This window comes from Tursiops truncatus, chromosome 10, assembly GCF_011762595.2.
Source record: "Tursiops truncatus isolate mTurTru1 chromosome 10, mTurTru1.mat.Y, whole genome shotgun sequence".
NCBI classification, from domain to species: Eukaryota; Metazoa; Chordata; class Mammalia; order Artiodactyla; family Delphinidae; genus Tursiops; species Tursiops truncatus.
The window spans coordinates 81,370,188-81,392,506 of NC_047043.1; the positions used below are offsets into that span (position 1 = coordinate 81,370,188).

Below are 22,319 nucleotides of genomic sequence, written 5' to 3' on the forward strand. Positions count from 1 at the left end.
AAATGGTTCTTGCCCCCTACCCCACCCAGCAGCTTGGCCGGCACTGGGGTCCCTCCAAAGCATTCGGAGAGCTCCGCACACCGGCAGTCCCACAAGAGTCATGATCAGGCCCCACAGCCAGCTGTGCCAGAGATGAGTTCTACACATCAACGTGCCCCATAACAGTCCTGGCCAACCCATGCAACCAGCCAGCCTGGGGGTCAGCCCTGCCCACCAACCAGTGTGTCTGTAGCAATCAAGACTCAACCATAAAAGGAGGGTGCATACAGCCCACACCAGTGATACCTCTGGAGCAGCTGGCTCTGGTGACCAAGGGTGACTGTGCCACTGGGCCCCACAGGGCACCTTGTACATAAGGCCACTCTTTCGAGACCGGGAGACATAGCTGACATACCTCATATATGTAGTTAGCCAAAATGAGGAGACAAACACCTTCCAAATGGAAATAAACAGGAAAAAACACAGAAAAAGAACTAAATGAAATGGAGGTAACCGATTTACCAGCTAAAGAGTTTAAAGTAATAGTCATAAAGACACTCACTGAACAAAGGAGAAGAATGAATGAACTCAGTGAGAACTTCAAAAAAACATCAAAACTAAAGAATACAATAACTTCTACTCAATACTCTGTAATGGCCTGTATGGGAAAAGTATCTAAAAAAGAGTGGATGTATGTGTATGTATAACTGATTCACTTTGCTGTACACCTGAAACTAACACAACATTGTAAATCAACTATACTCTGATTAAAAATACATATATCCAGTAACTTAAATGAAAAATACACTAGGGAATCAACAGCAGATGTAGCAATACTTAGAATAGACTCTAAAACAAAAACTGTAAACAGAGACAAAGAAGGACATTACCTAATAATAAAGGGATCAATCCAACAAGGTATAATGCTCGTAAATATCTATGCACCCAACAGAGGAGCACCTAAACACATAAAGTAAATATTAACAGATATAAAGGTAGAACTTGACAGGTATAATAGGAGGACGTGAACACCCCACTTTCATCAATGGACAGACCATCCAGACAAAAAATCAATAATGAAACATTGGCCTTAAGTGACACATTAGATCAGATGACCTTGATAGATACAGTCCACCAAAAAAAAAAGCACACAAAAAAAAGTAAACTCAAGATGGATTAAAGACCTAAACGTAAGACCAGATACTATAAAACTCTTAGAGGAAAACATAGGCAGAACACTCTTTGACACAGATCACAGCAATATCTTTTTTGATCCGTCTCCCAGAGTAATGGAAATAAAAACAAAAATAAACAAATGGGACCTAATTAAACTCAAAAGTGTTTGCACAGCAAAGGAAACCATAAACAAAATGAAAAGAGAACACACAGAATGGGAGAAAATGTTTGCAAATGATTCAACCAACGAGGGATTAGTCTCCAAAATTTACAAACAGCTCATGTGACTCAGTATCAAAAAAACAACCCAATCAAAGGATGGGCAGAAGACCTAAATAGACATTTCTCCAAAGAAAACATACAGAAGGCCAAGAGGCACGTGAAAAGATACTCAACATCACTAATTACTAGAGAAATGCAAATCAAAATTATGAGATATCACCTCACACCAGTCAGAATGGCCATCATCAAAATATCTGCAAACAATAAATGCTGTAGAGGGGGTGGAGAAAAGGGAACCCTCCTACACTGTTGGTGGGAATGTAAGTTGGTAGAGCCACTACGGAAAACCATATTGAGGTTCCTTACAAACGGAAAAAGAGAGCTGCCATATGTTCCGGCTCTCCCACTCCTGGGCATATATCCAGAGAAAAGCATGGTTCAAAAGGATACGGCACCCAGTGTTCATTGCAGCACTGTTTACAGTAGCCAAGACATGGAAGCAAACCTAAATGTCCATCAACAGATGAATGGATAAAGAAGATGTGGCACATATAGACAATGGAATATTACTCAGCCATTAAGAAGAATGAAATAATGCCATTTGCAGCAACATGGATGGACCTGAAGATTATCATATTAAGTGAAGTAAGTCAGAAAGAGAAAGACAAATATCATATAATATCACTTATATATGGAATCTAAGAAAACAGATACAAATGAACTTATTTACAAAACACAAACAGAATCACAGACTTAGAGAACGAACTTATAGATACTGGGGGGAAGGGTGGGGGAAGGGATAGATTGGGAGTTTAGGCTTGACATGTACACACCTCTATATTTAAAATAGATAAACAACAAGGACCTACTGTATAGCAGCAGGGAACTCTGCTCCATACTCTGTAATAAGCTAAATGGGAAAAGAATTTGTAAAGGAGTAGAAACATGTATATGTATAACTGAATCACTTAGCTGTACACCTGAAACTAACACAACACTGTTAATCAACTGCACTCCAGTATAAAATAAACAGTTTCCTATAAAAGCAGAAAAAACACATACATTTCAAGAGCACATGGAACATTCTCCAGGATAGATCACATTATACCATAACACAAGTCTCAATAAATTTAAGACGAGTGAAATCAAGCACTTTCAACCACCCACAGAGGTATGAAACAAGAAATCAAATTACAAAAAGAAACCTGGATAAAACACAAATGCATGGAGACTAAACAACATGTTACCAAAACACCAATTCGTCAGTGAAGAAATCAAAGAGGAAATCAGAAGCTCTCTCGAAACAAATAAAAATAAAATACAATTTTCCAGAATCTATAGGACGCAGTGAATGTAGTTCTAAGAGGGAAATGTAGTGATACAGGCCTACCTCAAGAAACAAGAAAAATCTCAAACAACCTAACTTATCATCTAAATGAATTAGAAGAAGAGGAACAAAGAAAGCCCAAAGTCAGCAGAAGGAAGGAAATAATAAGTATTAGAGCAGAAATAAATGAAATAGAGACTAAAAAGAAAATAGACAAGATCAATGAAACTAAGAGCTTGTTCTTTGAAAATATAAACAAAATTGATTAACATTTAGCCATACTCATCAAGCAAAAAAAAGAAAGGGCCCAAATAAATAAAATCAGAAATGAAAGAGAGGTTACAACCAACACCACAGAAATACAAAGAATCATAAGAGGTCAGGAGAAATAATTATATACCAACAAACTGAACAACCTCAAAGAAATAGATAAACTCCTAGAAACATACATTCTTCTAAGGCAATCAGGAAGAAATAGAAAATCTGAACAAACTGATTACTAGCATTGAAATTGACTCAATAATCCAAAAGCTCACAACAGGATACCAAGGGGGAAGGGGGGGCTGGGATGAATTGGGAGATTTGGATTGACATATATATACTATCAATACCAAATATAAAATAGATAACTAATGAGAACCTACTATATGGCACAGGGAACTCTACTTCATGCTCTGCGGTGCCCTAAATGGGAAGGAAATCCACAAATGAGGGGATACGTGTATACATATGGCTGATTCACTTTGCTGTACAGCAGAAACTGACACAGCAGTGTAAAGCAAGTATACTCCAGAAAACAAAACAAAAAATCCCTTCACAACAAAGTCCAGGACCAGATGTCTTCAGAGATGAATTCTATAAAACATTTAAAGAAGAGTTAATACTTATCCTTTTCAAATTATTCCCAAAAGTTAAAGAGCAAGGAATGCTTCCAAACTCATTATCCTTATACTAAAACTATAGACAAAGACTGTACACCAAAAAAAGAAAAAAAAAAGACAATTACTGGCCAATATCCCTGATGAAGATAGAAGCAAAAAACCTCAACAAAACATTAGCAAACCTAATTCAACAGTACATTAAAAAGACCGTATGCCATGATCAAGTGGGATTTATTCCAGGAATTCAAGGATGGTTCAATATCTGCAAATCAATCAATGTGATGCACCACATTTACAAAATAAAGGAGAAAATCATACAGTCATCTCAATAGATAAAGAAACAGCACTTGGCAAAATTCAACATCCAGTTATGATTAAAAGCTCTCAACAAAGTCAGTATAGAGGGAATGTACCTCAACATAATAAAGGCCATATACAATAAACCCACAGTTAACATCACACTCAATGGTGAAATGCTGAAAGCTTTTCCTCTAAGATGAGGAACAAGACAAGGATCCCTACTATCACGACTTTTACTCAACACAGTGTGAGAAGTCCTAGTCACAACAATCAGACAAGAAAAAGAAATACAAGTTATCCAGATTAGAAAAAAAAGTAAAACTGTCACTGTTTGCAGATGACATGATAGTATATATGAAAAAAACCTTAAAGATGCCACCAAAAAACTATTAAAAGCGATAAGTGGATTCAGTAAAGTTGCAGGATACAAAAATCAGTATACATAAATCTATTGTATTTCCATAAACTAATAACAAACTAAGAAAACAATCACGTGTGGGATAAGCGAACCCTTATACACTGTTGTTGGGAATTTAAATTGGTGCAGCCACTATGGAAGACAGTATGAAGATTCCTCAAAATACTAGGAATAGAATCACCATATGATCCAGTAGCTACCCCACTTCTGGCTCTCTACCCAAAGAATACAAAAACACTAACTGGAAAAGAAATATGCACCTCTATGTTCACTGCAGCATTATTTACAACAGCCAATGTATGGAAACAATCTAACTGCCCATCAACAGATGAATGGATAAAGAAGATGTGGTGTATATATATATATACAATGGAATATTACTCAGCCATAAAACGAAGAAAATTCTGTCATTTGCAACAATGTGAATGTATCTAGAGGGTATTATGCTAAGTGAAATAAGTCAGACAAAGAAAGACAAATAACATATTATTTCACTTATATGTGGAATCTAAAAAATTTAAAAAAACAAAAAAAAAGAACAACAAACAGAACCAAACAGAAACAGACTCACAGATGCAGAACAAAAAACTGGTGGTCTCCAGAGGGGAGAAGTGTGGGAGGTTGGACAAAATAGGTGAAGAGACTTAAGAGGTACAAACTTCCAGTTATAAAATAAGCCATGGGGATGTAATACACAGCACAGGGAATATAGTCAATAACTGTGTAATAATTTTGTGTGGCAACAGATGGTTGACTTATCCTGGTGATCAATATGTAATGTTTATCAATGTCAAACCGCTATGTTGTACACCTAAAACTCCCATAATATTGTATGTCAACTATACTTCAATAAAAACATTAAACATCTTTACAACTGTTAATTAAAAATTAAGTAAAATCTGCAGAGGCAAGCAACCATTGTTGTTACCTTTCGAAATGAATCTGTGATTAGTGAAGATGAAGTAATTCTCTCCTGTGCTAAAACTCATCATGCACCAGCTACTGCGGGGAGACGTAAATAAGAGACCCAGTTCCCATCCTCAAGCAACTTGCACACTAATGGGAAGCATACATTCGACACGTTTTTACAACAAAACAAGATGCACATCATGAACTGGAAGTATGGGGAGATACAAGAACATATAGAAGATCTGAAAGGTGACTAGGCATTAAGTGGACAAATGTGTGTTGGGGGGATGAAGGGAACGATTCAGGCAATGACAGGTGAAGTGCAGAGATGAAAGGGAACAGAAAAGCCTCCAGTTTGCCTGGGGTACAGTAGTTCAAAGAAAAAAGTAAGACAGAACGAGATTATGCAGGGCTTCGTCAGCCAAGCCATGGTAAGGAATTTGGATTTCATTTTAAAGACAGTGGAAAGTCACTGAAGTGTGGTTTTAAATATGGGAGTGATGTAATGAGTTCTGTTTCTGTAGAAGGATCATTCTGGCTACAGCGTGAAAATTGGAAGACGAAGAGTAGTAAGCTCAGCAAAATGTATTTAGGCCCTTAGACGGTGGAGGTGACAGTGGGGTAGAGAAGAGTGGACTGATTTGAGAGAGAGCAAGGAGACAAAATGAGTATGATCTGGATTCAGTAATGGAGCAAATATATACACTAAACTGTCCCAGCTGGGGAGACAAACTTAGCAATTTTTTTTTTTAATGTTAAAGATCCTTACCTTTCTTTTTATAGGCCTACAATCCTTTATCTTTAAGCCCCAAATCCAAAAGGCTCTGAAAATGGCAAAAATTTCTTTAGAATGGCAGCAATACCTGACTTGAATTAACATGAGGTTCTTCATCTTGCCTTATCCCATCCTGCATGAATATTCATATATTTTACTGTATAAATATTAATATCTGTAATTATGGGGTGCAACTGCAGAAGATGTTAGGTCTGTTAGGTAATAGATGGCATCTGCACTATGTTGCCTTAACTAAATCTGACAGAATCTGAATTCAGCAACACATTTGGCCCCCAGAGTTTCTGGTGAGGAATTCTAGATGGGAAATTTTCCACGTTCACTTTCCATTTTGAAAGGTGGCAGAGATCACGCTGATACACAGCAATGGTATGTATACAGTATGTGTACACCAAGCAGTCTACAAACGTGTGTCTGTTTGGTAGGGTAGGTGGGATGTGGTTAATTATTGTTGACTGTATGGTTCTAGAGATAAGAATGTGTGTGTGTTTTAACTGCTGACCTTTAGAAATGCATCAGATAAGACAGGAAGTGTTCGTTTTCAGGGAGGTTTCACACCACTGTAGAGAAACTGCTACAAGACTTAACCTCATGCATCTGTCCCCCTGGGGACTGATACTTGTTTCTAACAAGGTGTCTGCTTGAAGGAGCCAGGGCGCATCAAAAGGAATCAGTCCCAGGCCTCCACCTACAACCATCAACACTGATTCTTTTTTTTAAACCACTGCCACCATATTCTGCTAGGGGATAGGGAAACAACAAATGAATGATATCCCAAACTATTCTCACAGAACTTGCTCCAAAGATGTTGTATAAATAGTAAACTAGAAATAAAGAGAATATTAGTCTATAACATCAAACACGAGGTGAGAAAACCAGGTTGCTGACTTTCTGAATAGAGTTTTAGAGGAGGCGGAAAAGCATGTCTAGGGAAGAAACTGCTCCAGTGGGTGATATTTGGAGAGACAGTTGGGCAAGCAGAAATCAAAGCATATCTTCCTGATTGTCCAGTAACTGAACTCCTCATTGGTACCTCTTGGGAGACATCATTAATACCCTACTCATTAAGAAATTTGTGGGGTTATATTTATGTTCATTTTTTAAATGACACTGACATAGTTGACATAGGTGCAGCCCTAGTTTCCTTTGAGTTGCAAAGACAGCAAAGTAGGGGGGTTCTTTCGTGTTAGGTCCTTTTGCAACATTAGGGAAACTGACCAGAAAGGTCTTACCTTCAACACAAGAAGGCTGAGCCCGAGTTGTGCCAGCAACCTGTCCTGGGAAGCAAGAACACTTGACCGTTTGTGATCGCTCCTCTATGCGGTTCTTGTTACAGCACCTGTGCACTGCGACCACCTCACAGGTCCCTTGCTTGATTTGGTGGTGACCTGGTGGATAACAGGGGAGCAAAACAGACCCAGTGCTGTTAGGAAGAAATGAAAGTACCAAGGATGTGAATGATGCCATGACTACATTTCCCAATTCCATGTATATACGTTTATGAATCCTTTTTGTTTGTTTGTTTTGATGTAAATTTAAACTTATATAAAGGTGGCAAGAATAGTGCAAGAAACTCCTATAAAACTGAGGTATACAGAAATTTGGCTTCCAGGACCTTTAGCCCCAGTATCACACCAATGGCTGTGTTATGTTACTTACATGGCAAAAGAGATTTTGCGGATGTAATTAAGATTACTAATTGGTTAAGTTTAAGAGAGGGAGATTATCCTGGATTATCCATGTAGAGCTAAGGTGATGAACCCTTCAAAGCAGAGAGATGAAGCAGAAGGCGAATTCAGATTTAAACCACGAGGAGGGCTCAAAACACCATTGCTAGCCTGAAAATGGAGGGGCCAAGAGTCAAGGAAATGGAGACTTCAGTCCTACAACCACAAGGCACTGAATTCTGCCAAAAACCTGGATGTGCTTGGAAGCAGATTCTTCGCCAGGGTCCCCATAAAGGAAGGCTCTCCTGCGGATACCTTGATTTTAACCCAGAGAAACCAGCCAAACTGTGCCAGACTTCTCACCTACAGAAACAAGCCGCTAAATTTATGGTAATCTGTCACAGCAACAATAGCAAACTGATATAAGACCTTTTACCTAGATTCCCTAATTGTTAACATGTGACCCCATTTGCTTTCTCATTCACTCTCTTTCATATATTTTTCTGAGCCATTTGAGAGTAAGTTGCAGACATGACACTCCTTCACCCCTAAATACTGTGTATTTCCCAAGAATAAAGACTTTCTCTGACATAATTAACGAATTCAGGACATTTAACATTAATACAATGCTATTATATAACTGACAATCTACAGTCAAATTTTTCCTCGTCCCAAAAATGTCCTTTAGAGCCATTTCCCCCGCTGCTCAGGATCCAATGCAGAAGCCTACATTATATTTAGTTCACATTTCTTTAGCCTTCTTTAATCAGAAACTTCTCCTCAGCCTTTATCTTCCTTGACCTTGACATTTTTAAAGAATACATGTCAGTTATTTTGTACAATGTTCCTCAGTTGGGATTTGTCTGATGTTTCCTCCTGATTAGAGTCAGGCAATGCACTTTTAGCAGATTACCCCAGAAGTGACACTATGTTCTTCTCAGTGCATCATATCAGGAGGCACATAATGTCATTTATCCGGCTTTTGGTGCTCTTACTTTTAATCACATGCTTAAGGTGGTGGCTGCCAGTTTTCTCCATTTCTAAAGGTACTATTTTGCCCTTTGTAATTAATAAGCATTTTAAGGGGAAATATATTCAAACTATGTAAACACCCCACTCTTCAAACTTTGACCCACTATTTTTAGCATCCATTGATGACTTCCACCAGAACCAATTATTAATATGATGGTTGCAAAACTGATTCTATATTAATGTTCAAATTATCTCAGATCTAGACAGGAGGAGCCCCTTCATACTGGCAGCTGTGTCATTTTGACATATCCCCATTATGCTTTGAGATCTTAGCTAAATTTCTGGCTCAAAAGATGTGCCAGATTTTCCCTGCCCTCATCATTTTTCTCCAAGGAGCCCTGATTGTTTTTAGTGGGGCTTCAGATTTAGAAACCAGGACCTTGGCACAAAGGTTTATTCATTGCTACCAGGGAGTGACTTGGGGCTGAGAGGGCAGATAGACCTAGGAAGAGAGAGAGAGAGAGAGAGAGAGAGAGAGAGAGAGAGAGAGAGAGAGAGAGAGAGAGAGAGAGAGAGAGAGAGAGAGAGAGAGAGAGAGAGAGAGTGTGTGTGTGTGTGTGTGTGTGTGTGTGTGTGTGTGTGTGTGTGTGTGTGTGTGTGTGTGTGTGTGTGTGTGTGTGTACAGCGTGAGTCCACACTGGCATCTCCAATTCCATCCTAGCACCTCACTGCTCTGTCCACAATTCTATATTTCTACCTCCCATCGCCAACAATGATAAAACTGACTTCCATACTCCTGTAACAAACAGAAAATGGTTTACGTTTAATTTATATTGGAGTCCATTTTATCAGTTAGAAGTCTTTTAACAATGGAAAGTGATCTAAGCTCACTTAAGCCAAAGAGAATTTATTGGAAAATTATCAGGAGATTGTAAGACCAAGAGAGAACTTAGCTTAACACTAAGTGGACCCATTCTCATGGCTGGACCTGAGGGAATGATTCCACTCCATGAGTCTGTCGTTCTGTTCGAGGTCATGTCAGCTGTAGCAGCCACCATCTAAGATGGTCCCTAATGCTCCCTGTCTCCTACTGTCCACACGTTTGTGCAGTCCCTTCCCACATGGTACCAGGGTTGGTCTTTATGACCAATAGCGTGCAGAGGAAATGATGATATGTCACTTCCAAAATTAGGTGGTCACCCTTTCTGTGCCTTTTGGATCACTCACTCAAAGGAAACCATGGGATAAGTGGCCCTATAAAGGGGCCCTTGTGGCAAGGAACTGAAGTCTCTTGCCAACAACCCTGTAAGTGAGCTTCAAGGTACATTCCCTCCTGCACCGCACCAGCACTGGTCTGTGTGCCAGTGCCAATAGCACACATCACAAGTGATGGTTTATCACTTCCACAGTCAGGTTATAAAAGACAGTGGTGCAGTCCCTCGTTTGCTCATCAGTCACTCTGGAGGAAATCATGCTGTGTGCTGCCACGAGTGAGTTTGGAAGTGGATCCTACAGCCCTAGTCGAGGCTTCAAAGACTACAATCCCAGCCAACAGCTCAACTACAGTCTAACAACCCTGAGTCTGGACCACCCAGCTAAGCCATTCCCAGATACCTGCTGCTCAAAGACTGTAAAATAATATATAGTTGACCTGTGAACGATGCAGGACTTAGAAGCACTGACCGCACACACCCAGTCGAAAACCTGAGTATAACTTATGGTTGGCCCTCCTTATCTGTAGTTATGGATTCAGCCAACCACAGGTCGTGTGGTACTACGGTACATACTTACTGAAGAAAATCATAGTATAGTGGACCTGCACAGTTCAAACCTACGTTGTTCAAGGGCCAACTGTTTGTTGATTGTTTCAAGCATCTAAGGTCGGGGCTCATTTGTTACACAGCAATGGATAACTAATGCACCAACTCTGGTTACACCAAGATGGAAAGACTTACCTTTGCTCTGATTAAAAAAAAAAAACAATGGAAACAAGACTGTAGAGGCAATGTTTAGAAATTATTAATGAAAGGTTTTCAGGCACCCTTGAGCACCCTCATGATTTTCAGATATACCGTTTACATATATATTGTTCTGTGAATTACAAGAAATCTCATCTACTCCTTAAAACAGGTTTCCCCGAGGATTCCCACAGGTTAATGCTTTGCTTGGTTTCTGTTGTTTGGTGTATGTGCTTTGAATAACAAAGCTCCTTTTTACAATTCTGTATTTCAGATTTTTAATCCATACAGATAGACCTTCTACGAAGTAACCTCTATATCATGGTGAATTTTTTCTGGCCCTTCCCTGTCATACTATCTTAAATGGTGGAAGCAAAATCCAATTAATGGTGAGAACAAACACTAAGGCAAAGTTTCATTTGTAAAATACATAAAAGCGGAACCAGTACCCAGAGAGTCAAATGGCCAGCATGAGAGAACGTTTTCAATCCACTACAGAGGAAAACATAAATATGAAAGGAGTAATTAAAACTATAAACCTAATTAAATGTTTGCAAGAAGAGTGTTGATTTCCCATAGGTAGTTGTGTACAATTGTAAAAAAGTAAATAAGTGAAAAATAAAGAGTAATTACAATGTCAGTAAAGTAGCATGGGACTTTAGCACCAAGTAAGCAGAAAAGTGAGGACTGGGGAGAGTTCATGGGGAGATCCTTTCTGTAGTCTCCAATTGCAAATAAGCACTTCAGGTCAAACGGTCCTGGACAGGTAATGAGTAGCCACGAGGGGGAAGAGGGGTGGCTGGGATGAATTCATCCTCAGTCTTCTCTCAGTGACCACCCTCCCTGTTGGCCATTGTCTCAGTTTGCTCAGCTGCCACAACAAACTACTACAGACTGGGTGGCTTCAACAACAGACATTTATTTCGCAGAGTTCTGGAAGCCAGAAATCCAAGATCAAGGTGCTGGCCAATTCAACTCCTGGTAAGAGCTCTTTTCCTGGCTTTAAACAGCCTCCTTCTTACCATGTCCTCACATGGCAGAGAGAGAGAGAGAGAGCACGCGCTCTGGTGTCTCTTCCTTTTTTCCTAAGGACACCAGCCCTATTAAATTAGGGCCCACCTTATGACCTCATTTAACCTCTATCACCTCCTCACAGACGCTCTTTCCAAATACAGTCACATTTGGGGGTTAGAGCTTCAACATATGAATTTGGTGGGTGGTGGGGGCACAAACACTCAGTCTGTAACAGCCATCATGCCTTAATTAGATTTTTAATGGTCCTAGAGAATCTATAATGAAAGCAGCTCTAAACCTCATTAAGAAAATAAAAGAAATGTGCTTTAGTAACTTCCTAGAATAGTCAAGAAGTGATGTGAACATTCATTAATATTACAGTTTGCTGAGAATTTTGTTGCTATTTAGATAACCATCCACAAATGCAAATAGTTTTTTTTTTTTTTTCTATTCAATCTTGTCTCTGAATAATCAGCTTGCCTGGTCTAGAATTTTATTCATTTATATAGCACCAACTATGGTACTTCATTGATTTTTAAGATACATATTTTAACATGTCAGGATGTGTCACAACTGATAGCATCTTACCATTATAATTGGCATTGCTTTTCTTTCTTTGAAATATACAAAACAGCAGTATATTTCACAATTGACAGCATCTTAGATTTGATAAAATATGGTAGGTTGCAGGCACTCTTCTAAACTTTCTACAAATATTCTATGTAATCTTTTAAAATGCTACAGTACAGGCACTATTTTTATTCCTATTTTACATTTAATAAAATGTCCAGAAATTGATTTGCCCAAGTTAACACAACTAGAAAATAGCAAGAGAAGAGATTCAAACCCAGGCAGTGTCTATGCTCTCACAGCAGAAAGTGTAGTCGCTATGGTAGCTAATATTTCACCAAGTACAGCCAAAATAGTATCTCTACCTCAGCAAGTCACAAGATATGGCTCAGTTTCCCACATAAACATCTTTTCTACTTGATAACAATGTTTATGTGGCTCCATTTAGACAGTCTTTCTAGAAATGTGTATACTGTTGACATGTGACAACAATCTTTTAATAAGGATGTGCCTCGTTTCTTTGTAATCTTTGTTCCTTGCACAGGAGATGGGTTCTCAGAAACAGGTACTTAAAACTGCTGAAAGAATGATGGCAGAAGATAGGGATCCAGTGTGGGCGATGCACAGAAATCACTGATTATACGTGCTTGAGCAGCTCATGTGTTAACATTGTATTAGTCAGAGTTCTCCAGAGAAAGGGAACCAAGAAGATGTGTCCAAGGGTGGACAGATTCATGATGCAGTAAGAGCTGATGTTTCAGTTTGAGTGCAAAAACAGGAAAAGATACATCCCAGTTCAAAACCTGGAAGAATTCTCTCTTATTCAAGAAGAAGGTTAGGCTTTTTGCTCTATTCAGGCCTTCACCTGATAGGATGAGGCCCACCCATGTTAGGGAGGGCAATCTGCTTCACTCAATCTATAGATTCAAATGTTAATCTTATCCAAAACACCCTCACAGAAACACCCAGAATAATGTGTGACTGGGCACCCCGCCAGTCAAGTTGACATATAAATGTAACCATCGTAAACATCATACAGCTACGTAGTATAGTGTTACTGGATGAGAAAAAAGAAAGAAAGTAGAAAACAGACAAACTAGTGGCTTAGTTCTCTAAAAACATACAAAAGGGATGCCTTGTTCAATAAGTTTACTACCAGAAAGTGGCCATTTCAGGTAAATTCACTTAAAACAAAGATGCATTTTCTCTCTTAAACAGCAGGGAACATTTCAGTTGGAGATCTGTCTTGAAAACTACAGCTAAATACATATACATAAGACCTGTACAGTAAGTGAGAAGTTGTAGCTGAAATCTCTCATTTCTCTTACTTTAGAGCTTCAAGGTGTGAATTGGAGTATATACGAATGAATTATCCAGAAGTGGAGCCAGATTCACTGGACAGAAGCTGGCCAAAGAGCGGGGAAAAGAAAACTGTCCTTTTTTTGCTGTTAACCCTTGTCAGTTTCTGGGCCACTTTCCTTCCAGTTTTCTCCGGGCAGGTAGATGGAAGCGTATTTATTTCTATTTATTTAACCAACACTTTCATACAGTATACTGTGTGGCAGTCACTATTCTCAGTGTTCTTGGAGACATATTTTATAAGTGGGGAAACGTAAAACTTCCTTGATTCCTTTCCACACTTCTGAACTTGCAATCAGGTTGTATATGTTGTTTTCAAAAAAGGTGACTTAAAATTAATATTGGCAGAAGTGTAAAATTTAAGACGCCTGGTTCCTCACTCACCTGACTAACTGATGTATATAACATTAAAAGAGTTAGGACAATCCTTACCAAAAAAAGTTGATTTCTTTGGGATTGCTATAGAGGATGGATTAACTTTATCTGCTTAAATACATATTTTTTTTCTTATTAAATATGCTTTTAAACTGAAACCATTTCCACTAAGATCAGGAACAAGACAAGGTTGCCCACTCTCACCACTATTATTCAGAATAGTTTTGGAAGTTTTAGCCACAGCAATCAGAAAAGAAAAAGAAATAAAAGGAATCCAAATCAGAATAGAAGAAGTAAAACTGTCACTGTTTGCAAATCACATGATATTGTACATAGAAAATCCTAAAGATGCTACCAGAAAACTACTAGAGCTAATCAACGGATTTGGTAAAGTAGCAGGATACAAAGTTAATGCACAGGGCTTCCCTGGTGGCGCAGTGGTTGAGAGTCTGCCTGCCGATGCAGGGGACATGGGTTCGTGCCCTGGTCTGGGAAGATGCCACATGCCACAGAGTGGCTAGGCCCTTGAGCCATGGCCGCTGAGCCTGCGCGTCCGGAGCCTGTGCTCCGCAACAGGAGAGGCCACAGCAGTGAGAGGCCCGCGTAACGCAAAAAAAACAAAAACAAAAAAACTTAATGCACAGAAATCTCTTGCATTCCTATACACCAGTGATGAAAAATCTGAAAGACAAATTACAGAAACACTCCCATTTACTACTGCAACAAAAAGAATAAAATACCTAGGGATTAAACCTACCTAAGGAGACAAAAGACCTGTATGCAGAAAACTATAAGACACTGATGAAAGAAATTAAAGATGATACAAACAGATGGAGAGATATACCATGTTCTTGGACTGGAAGAATCAACATTGTGAAAATGACTATACTACCCAAAGCAATCTACAGATGCAGTGCAATCCCTATCAAACTACCGCTGGCATTTTTCACAGAACTAGAACAAAAAACTTCACAATTTGTATGGAAACACAAAAGACCCCAAAGAGCCAAAGCAATCTTGAGAAAGAAAAACAGAGCTGGAGGAATCAGGCTCCCTGACTTCAGACTATATGACAAAGCTACAGTCATCAAGACAGTATGGTACTGGCACAAAAACAGAAATATAAATCAGTGGAACAGGATAGAAAGCCCAGAGATAAACCCACTCACATACGGTCACCTTATCTTTGATAAAGGAGGCAAGAATATACAATGGAGAAAAGACACCCTCTTCAATAAGTGGTGCTGAGAAAACTGGATAGCTACATGTAAAAGAATGAAATTAGAATACTCCCTAACACCATATACAAAAATAAAATCAAAATGGATTAAAGACCTAAATGTAAGGCCAGACACTATAAAACTGTTAGAGGAAAACATAGGCAGAATACTCTATGATGTAAATCACAGCAAGATCCTTTTTTGACCCACCTCCTAGAGAAATGGAAATAAAAACAAAAATAAACAAACAGGACCTAATGAAACTTAAAAGCTTTTCACAGCAAAGGAAACCATAACCAAGACCAAAAGACAACCCTCAGAATGGGATAAAATATTTGCAAATGAAGCAACTGACAAAGGATTAATCTCCAAAATTTACAAGCAGCTCATGCAGCTCAATATCAAAAAAAACAACCAACCCAATCCAAAAATGGGCAGAAGACCAAAATCAACATTTCTCCCAACAAGATATACAGATTGCCAACAAACACATGAAAGGATGCTCTACATCACTAACCATTAGAGAATTGCAAGTCAAAATTACGATGAGGTGTCACCTCACACCGGTCAGAATGGCCATCATCAAAAATCTACGAACAATAAATGCTGGAGAGGGTGTGGAGAAAAGGGAACCCTCTTGCACTGTTGGTGGGAATGTAAACTGATACAGCCACTATGGAAAACAGTATGGAGCTTCCTTAAAAAACTAAAGATAGAACTACCATAGGACCCAGCAATCCCACTACTGGGCATATACCCTGAGAAAGCCATAATTCAAAAAGAGTCATGTACCACATTGTTCACTGCAGCTCTATTTACAATAGCCAGGACATGGAAGCAACCTAAGTGTCCATCGACAGATGAATGGATAAAGAAGATGTGGCACATATATACAATGGAATATTACTCAGCCATAAAAAAAAACGAAATTGAGTTATTTGCAGTGAGGTGGATGGACCTAGAGTCTGTCATACAGAGTGAAGTAAGTCAGAAAGAGAAAAACAAATACCGTATGCTAACACATATATATGGAGTCTAAAAAAAAAACAAAAAAGGTTCTGAAGAACCTAGGGGCAAGACAGGAATAAAGACGCAGACGTAGAGAATGGACTTCAGGACACAGGGAGGGGGAAGGGTAAGCTGGGACGAAGTGAGAGCGTGGCATGGACATATATACACTACCAATGTAAAATAGATAGCTAGTGGGAAGCAGCCACATAGCACAGGGAGACCAGCTCGGTGCTTTGTGACCACCTAGAGGGGTGGAATTGGGAAGATGGGAGGGAGACGCAAGAGGGAAGAGATATAGGGATATATGAATACGTATAGCTGATTCACTTTGTTATACAGCAGAAACTAACACAACAGTGTAAAGCAATTATACTCCAATAAAGATGTTAAAAAAAATTTTGTTTTTAATAAATAAATAAATATGCTTTTAAGAAAAGTTGCAAAAAGCAGGGTAAATAACTATTTGTCCCAGTGCAGTCAGGGCTTTCCCACTGTAAAGGAGGTAAAATATAAAAACCACATTTGCAATGAAAGTTCTTTGGCTGAAACTGCTTGAAAGCTGATGGAGAGACAGAAGCATCAGATTAGGGTGACTTTGTCTTTATCCTATTATTTCCCTTGAATCCTTTTCCTTTTGTTTAAATCCTTTTTTCCCTTCCTCCTCCAGCCCAGCACAAGAAAATACACCCTCAGAGAGAAGCGTCACACTCCAGTGATCTTAGAAGGCATTTATTTGATTTGAGCGGGGTATTCTCTTTCGCATTCTCAGCCTCCCCCCTCCATGGAAGCAGAACAGAGGAAACAAAGGGCTGAAAACAAGATTTCATGAAATGAAAGCAGAGAATGAGGCCGTGGCTAGTCACCTGCCTTTGGGAAACATGCCCAGTATTCCTAGTTGTGCTTCCTTTATAATTCTCAACTTTCTTCCCCTATCCCAGCTCCAACTTGGCTTTTTGTCAAAAAGAGAGACGTCACGTAAGTTAAGACTATGGTAGCCATGGGACCATCAGCTGGACAAACATGGTAACTTAGCTGTGCAGACAAATATCCTCTGAGCCCCTACTATGCGCCAGGCCCTCTGCTGGGGTTGAGGACACAGTAGTAAAAAAGAGAGATGCTTCTGGCCTCAACAAGTAGAGATACCAAATGGAAATATCTAACGATTCTCCTAAGGCGGAAATGGAATTCTTCGCTGTTGGTAACCAAGGGGAGAGCCCTGGACTTGGAGTCAGAATTGCTGAAATGGAATGCCAGCTTCCCCACTTGGAGAATTCCACTGAGTCATTCAATCTCATTTTTCTGATACACAACTAGTACATTATCTGTCGCACATGATGGTTATGAAGTTTCAATTAAAGTGCTTAATGAATGAAAAGTGTTTAATCGTGAGCTACTTACACCATAGATGTTGAATAAATGACTTTGGGTTTTTTGTTTACGTATTTATTCAATAAATACTCGTTGAGCACTTGCTTTGTGCCAGACACATGGAAATGTAACACTGAACAAAACAGGACAGAAAAAGCCTCTTCCTCAAGAGTCTTTTGTATTTTTGTGATGAAAGAAACACAAAGCATGAAAAATGGAATTTAAAACAGGGAGGCCCTAAGAAACTAACACGCCAGTGTGAAATTAAAGCAGGTGAGAGACTATTACTTGCAGATATCTGAGGGAAAGAGGCCCTTTACCCGGAGCTATGTGAGAGGAGGGAAGATGAGTAGGAGATGATGTCTGAAAGATAATGCAGGGTGAATGGGCAGGTTACCCAGAGCCTCATGGGTCACCGTGAGGCTCACAACCGGATGGGAAGCCCCTGGGAAGTCTGAACTTAGGATGACCGGATATGACAAATATTTGTAAAGGATCTACTGTAATGACCACAGACTAACGAGGAACAAGGATGGAAGCAGGGACACAGCTCCTGTCACCATAACCCAGGGAGAGGTGATGATGGCTTGGTCCAGGTGGTAGCAGTGGAGATGTAAGAAAAGGTGGCATTCTGGATATAGTTAGAAGGTAGAGGTGACAGGATGTGTTGATGGGTTAAATGTACGATGTGAGAAGAAGAGAGGAGTCGATGCAGACTCTGAGGTTGTTGCCTTCAACAACAAGAAGGGTGAGGCTGACTCTTAAATAAAACGGGGCAAACCAGGAGCTTGCTTGTTAGGTGTTAGGTTCCTAACTGAAGAACGTCAAATAGGCAGTTAGATTAGACGTCTGAGTCTGGAGTTTAAGAGAGAAGGCTGGTTTCAAGCTAGACATCTGTTCATCATTAGAATATGTGGATGGTATTTAAAACCAACAGACTGGGTAAAAATCCCCAAGGAAATAACTGTAGCTGGAGAATTTTTTAAAAGGTTCATTTCAATGCTAAGAGTTTGGGAGAAGAGAAGCAGTGGCCAGTGGCCTAAGAAAAAAACCAAGGAGGAATGTGGGGTGCTCTGCAAGCCCAAGGGACAAAGGTTTCAAGGATAAGGGAGTGATCATGTTAACTGCTGTTCCGAGTTCAAGTAAGATGAGGACCACTGGACATTGCAGTATTAAGGTCAGGGGTGGCCTTCACAAGAAAAGTGTCAGAAAAACTGTGGAGGCAAATCATGATTGGAATGGGTTTCAGAGAAAGCATACAGTGAGAAATTGGAGACAGTAATTATAGCTAGAAATTGTGTTGTGAAAGGAAGAAGAGAAATGATACTGTATAGGGTATACAGGTGTTAGCCATTTCTTTTTTAAGATATGAGAATTTACAGCAAACATGTATGCTGTTGGGAAAAATCTGATAGAGAGGGAAAGCTGCTAGAGAGATGTCTGAGTAGGCAGGAGGTAATGGGTGGAACCTAAATGAAGAGGCAGGCATTTGTTAGGAGCACAGACAGTTCATTTCTAACCCTCCTCTTTCCGATTTTCTGTGTGCCACCCTTGTGCTGGATGGTCTATATGGAAGCTGTGTTCATTGCTATGTGAGTATTCATTAACATCATCAGAATAAAAAAATATGCCTAGTCACACATAAAACTAGTCCCCACTCAACACCAGGGACTGTCCTGTCAAGGCTGTCAGAGAGCCTCTCGGCGATGGTCCAAAACATCCTATGATGCAAATGTTACAAAGGATGAAGAATTTCATAAGGTCCTTGAGAGTGACATAGTAGAGCTGCTCGAATACCACTCAAAGCCATTCACTGAGAATACGGCAGATTTAGCCCAATAATTAAAGAGGAGAAAATCACCTGGAAAGACTTCACAAAAGAGAATGGCTGAAGTGGCGAAGGGCTAAAGAGCAGCTCATGGGGAAATTGGGGAAGCTTCTGAATGCTTTTGTAGACAGTTATGATCCTGTGGCAAAAGGCCATGATAAAATAAAAGATGATCCGTTACACTATGTTACAATTTTTCCCTGAAAAGCCGTATCTAACGCAGTCTAAGAATTTTATCCCAACTGCCTTTTCCTTTCCTGCCCAAGACCTTCCACCCGCACTCAAAAAATACAACTTTCCTCCAGAAAAATTTCCCATCTACCTGGAACACTGTCTTTGTGGGGAAAACTGTTGTTATCCTATTCTTATAGATAATTACAAATACAGTTTTTCAATAACTGATTAAAAGTCAAAACAATAATATGTTCTAACGTCAACACAACCCAGCCACTTACCTTAGTTTTTAGAATAAAAATCTCCCATACTCAGCATTCCTAATTCATCTTAAGAAAATTTTTCATCTGACATTATTCAAAATAATACACCTATTCTAGGGATAAAACATTCACAAACAATGTGACTGACAAGGGATTAATCTCCAAAATTTACAAACAGCTCATGCAACTCAATATCAAAACAACAAACAACCCAATCAAAAAATGGGCAGGGCTTCCCTGGTGGCGCAGTGGTTGAGAGTCCGCCTGCCGATGCAGGGGACACGGGTTCGTGCCCCAGTCTGGGAAGATCCCACATGCCGCGGAGCGGCTGGGCCCGTGAGCCATGACCGCTGAGCCTGCGTGTCCGGAGCCTGTGCTCCGCAACAGGAGAGGCCACAACAGTGAGATGCCCACATACCACAAAAAAAAAAATGGGCAGAAGACCTAAATAGACATTCCTCCAAAGAAGACAGACAAATGGCCCAAAGCACATGAAAAGATGCTCAACATCACTAATTATTAGAGAAATGCAAATCAAAACTACAGTGAAATATCACCTCACACCAGTCAGAATGGGTATCATCATAAAGTCTACAAACAATAAATGCTGGAGACGGTGTGGAGAAAGGGGAACACTCCTACACTGTTGGTGGGAATGAAAATTGGTACAGTCACTATGGAGAACAGTATGGAGGTTCCTTAGAAAACAAAAAATAGAGCTACCATATGAGCCAACAATCCCACTCCTGGGCATATATCCAGAGAAAAACATGGTTCAAAAGGACACATGCACCCCAATGTGCATTGCATCACTGTTCACAATAGCCAAGACATGGAAGCAAACTAAATGTCCCTCGACAGATGAATGGATAAAGAAGATGTGGTACATATAGACAATGGAATATTACTCAGCCATTAAAATGAATGAAAGAATGCCATTTGCAACAACATGGATGGACCCAGAGATTATCATACTAAGTGAAGTCAGTCAGGCAGAAAAAGACAAATATCATATATCGCTTATAAGTGGAATCTAAAAAAAAATGATGCAAATGACCTTATTTACAAAACAGAAACAGACTCACAGACTTAGAGAATGAACTTATGGTTACCAGGGGGAAGGCTGGGGAGAGGGACAGATTGAGAGTTTGGGACTGACATGTACACACTGCTATATTTAAAATAGATAACCAACAAGAATCTATTGTAAAAGAAATAAATTTTTTTAAAAAAACACATATTCTAAAGACTTGCCCTCCACACTTTTCTGAGGCAAATCTACTATCTCTTTGCCATTCTTTGTCAAGAATACCATCAACTAGAAGATACATATAAGAAGATGATAAGATGATAAGTATGGAATAAATGCTCTGAGAGGATCTCATCATTAGATGAATACATATCATATTATATATATATATATATATATAGTCTTTCTGATTATTTATATATATAAACTAGAAATAGTTCCCAGTTTAATTATAATATAAAAGCTGTCTGTAATTAATAACATATACTTTCACATGTTACACTGAGATGCTACTTTACAGTAGACTTAATCTTCCCATATTTCAGAAGTATTCCTTCAAAACGTCTGTCATAGACTGAATTATACCCCCTCTCCGCAAAATGTATATGTTGAATCCCTAACCCCCGATTTGACAGTACATGGAGATAGGGCCTTTAGGAAGGTAATTCAGGTTAAATGAGGTCTAAAGGGCAGGTCCCTCACAACAGGACTAGTGTTCTTATAAGAAGAGGAGGAGATACCAGAAAGCCTGCCCTTTCCACACACGCACACAGAACAGGCCACGTGAGGACACAGTGAGAAGGGGGCTGTCTGCAAGCCAGGAAGAGACACCACACCAGAAAATGAATGTGCTGACACCTTGATCTTGGACTTCTAACTTCAAGAACGGTGAGAAAATAAATTTCTGTTGTTTAAACCACCCAGTCTGTGGTAATTTGTTACGGCAGCCTGAGATGACTCATACGTTGTCACTCACTAATTCTAACTTCATGGACTGAAAAAGGTGACATGCTTCACATCAAGGGGTATCACAGTGAAAACATGACTGGGCAGAAGAAAGCTTTTGGGATCATTCATGTTTCTGAAAAAGTTTCTGTCTGCGTGTGTGTATGGTAAATGGGATTTTTAAACCCAATTCATTATCTGCCTTAGCTTATGTCCACATTGTTTATTACAGTAGCAAACTGTATTGGAGAATCATCTTGTTCTTGGGAAATATATGCAGTTTGCCACTTACTTTCAAACAATTCAGAAAAAAGAAAAGAATAGCTGCATAGGCATAGGCGTATGTAATTGGCAGCTCTAATACGATAGGATCTCATAAGGGATCTAAAGATGTACTTTTCACTCAACCTTTCTTTAGATTTGAGAAGTTTCCAAATAAGAAGCTGGGGTTAGCTAACATTGCGAGAAATAACTTGAAGTCATTACAGTCACTAAAGACACCAGGTGCCTCTGTTTCAATAGCTATCCTGCCATCTCTCTACTTCTGGGAGGTTTTCAAC

At 39.4% G+C, this 22,319-nt stretch overlaps 1 protein-coding gene across 1 annotated transcript in view; it reads right to left on the bottom strand.

Moving 5' to 3' along the window:
- TAFA4 (TAFA chemokine like family member 4) overlaps nt 1–22,319 on the bottom strand; it is a 128,026-nt gene that overhangs the window by 11,679 nt on the left and 94,028 nt on the right. The window contains exon 3 of the mRNA XM_019947428.2: nt 7,238–7,393. Within this exon, the coding sequence (XP_019802987.2) occupies nt 7,238–7,393 (156 nt within the window). The remainder of the gene's footprint in view (nt 1–7,237; nt 7,394–22,319) is intronic.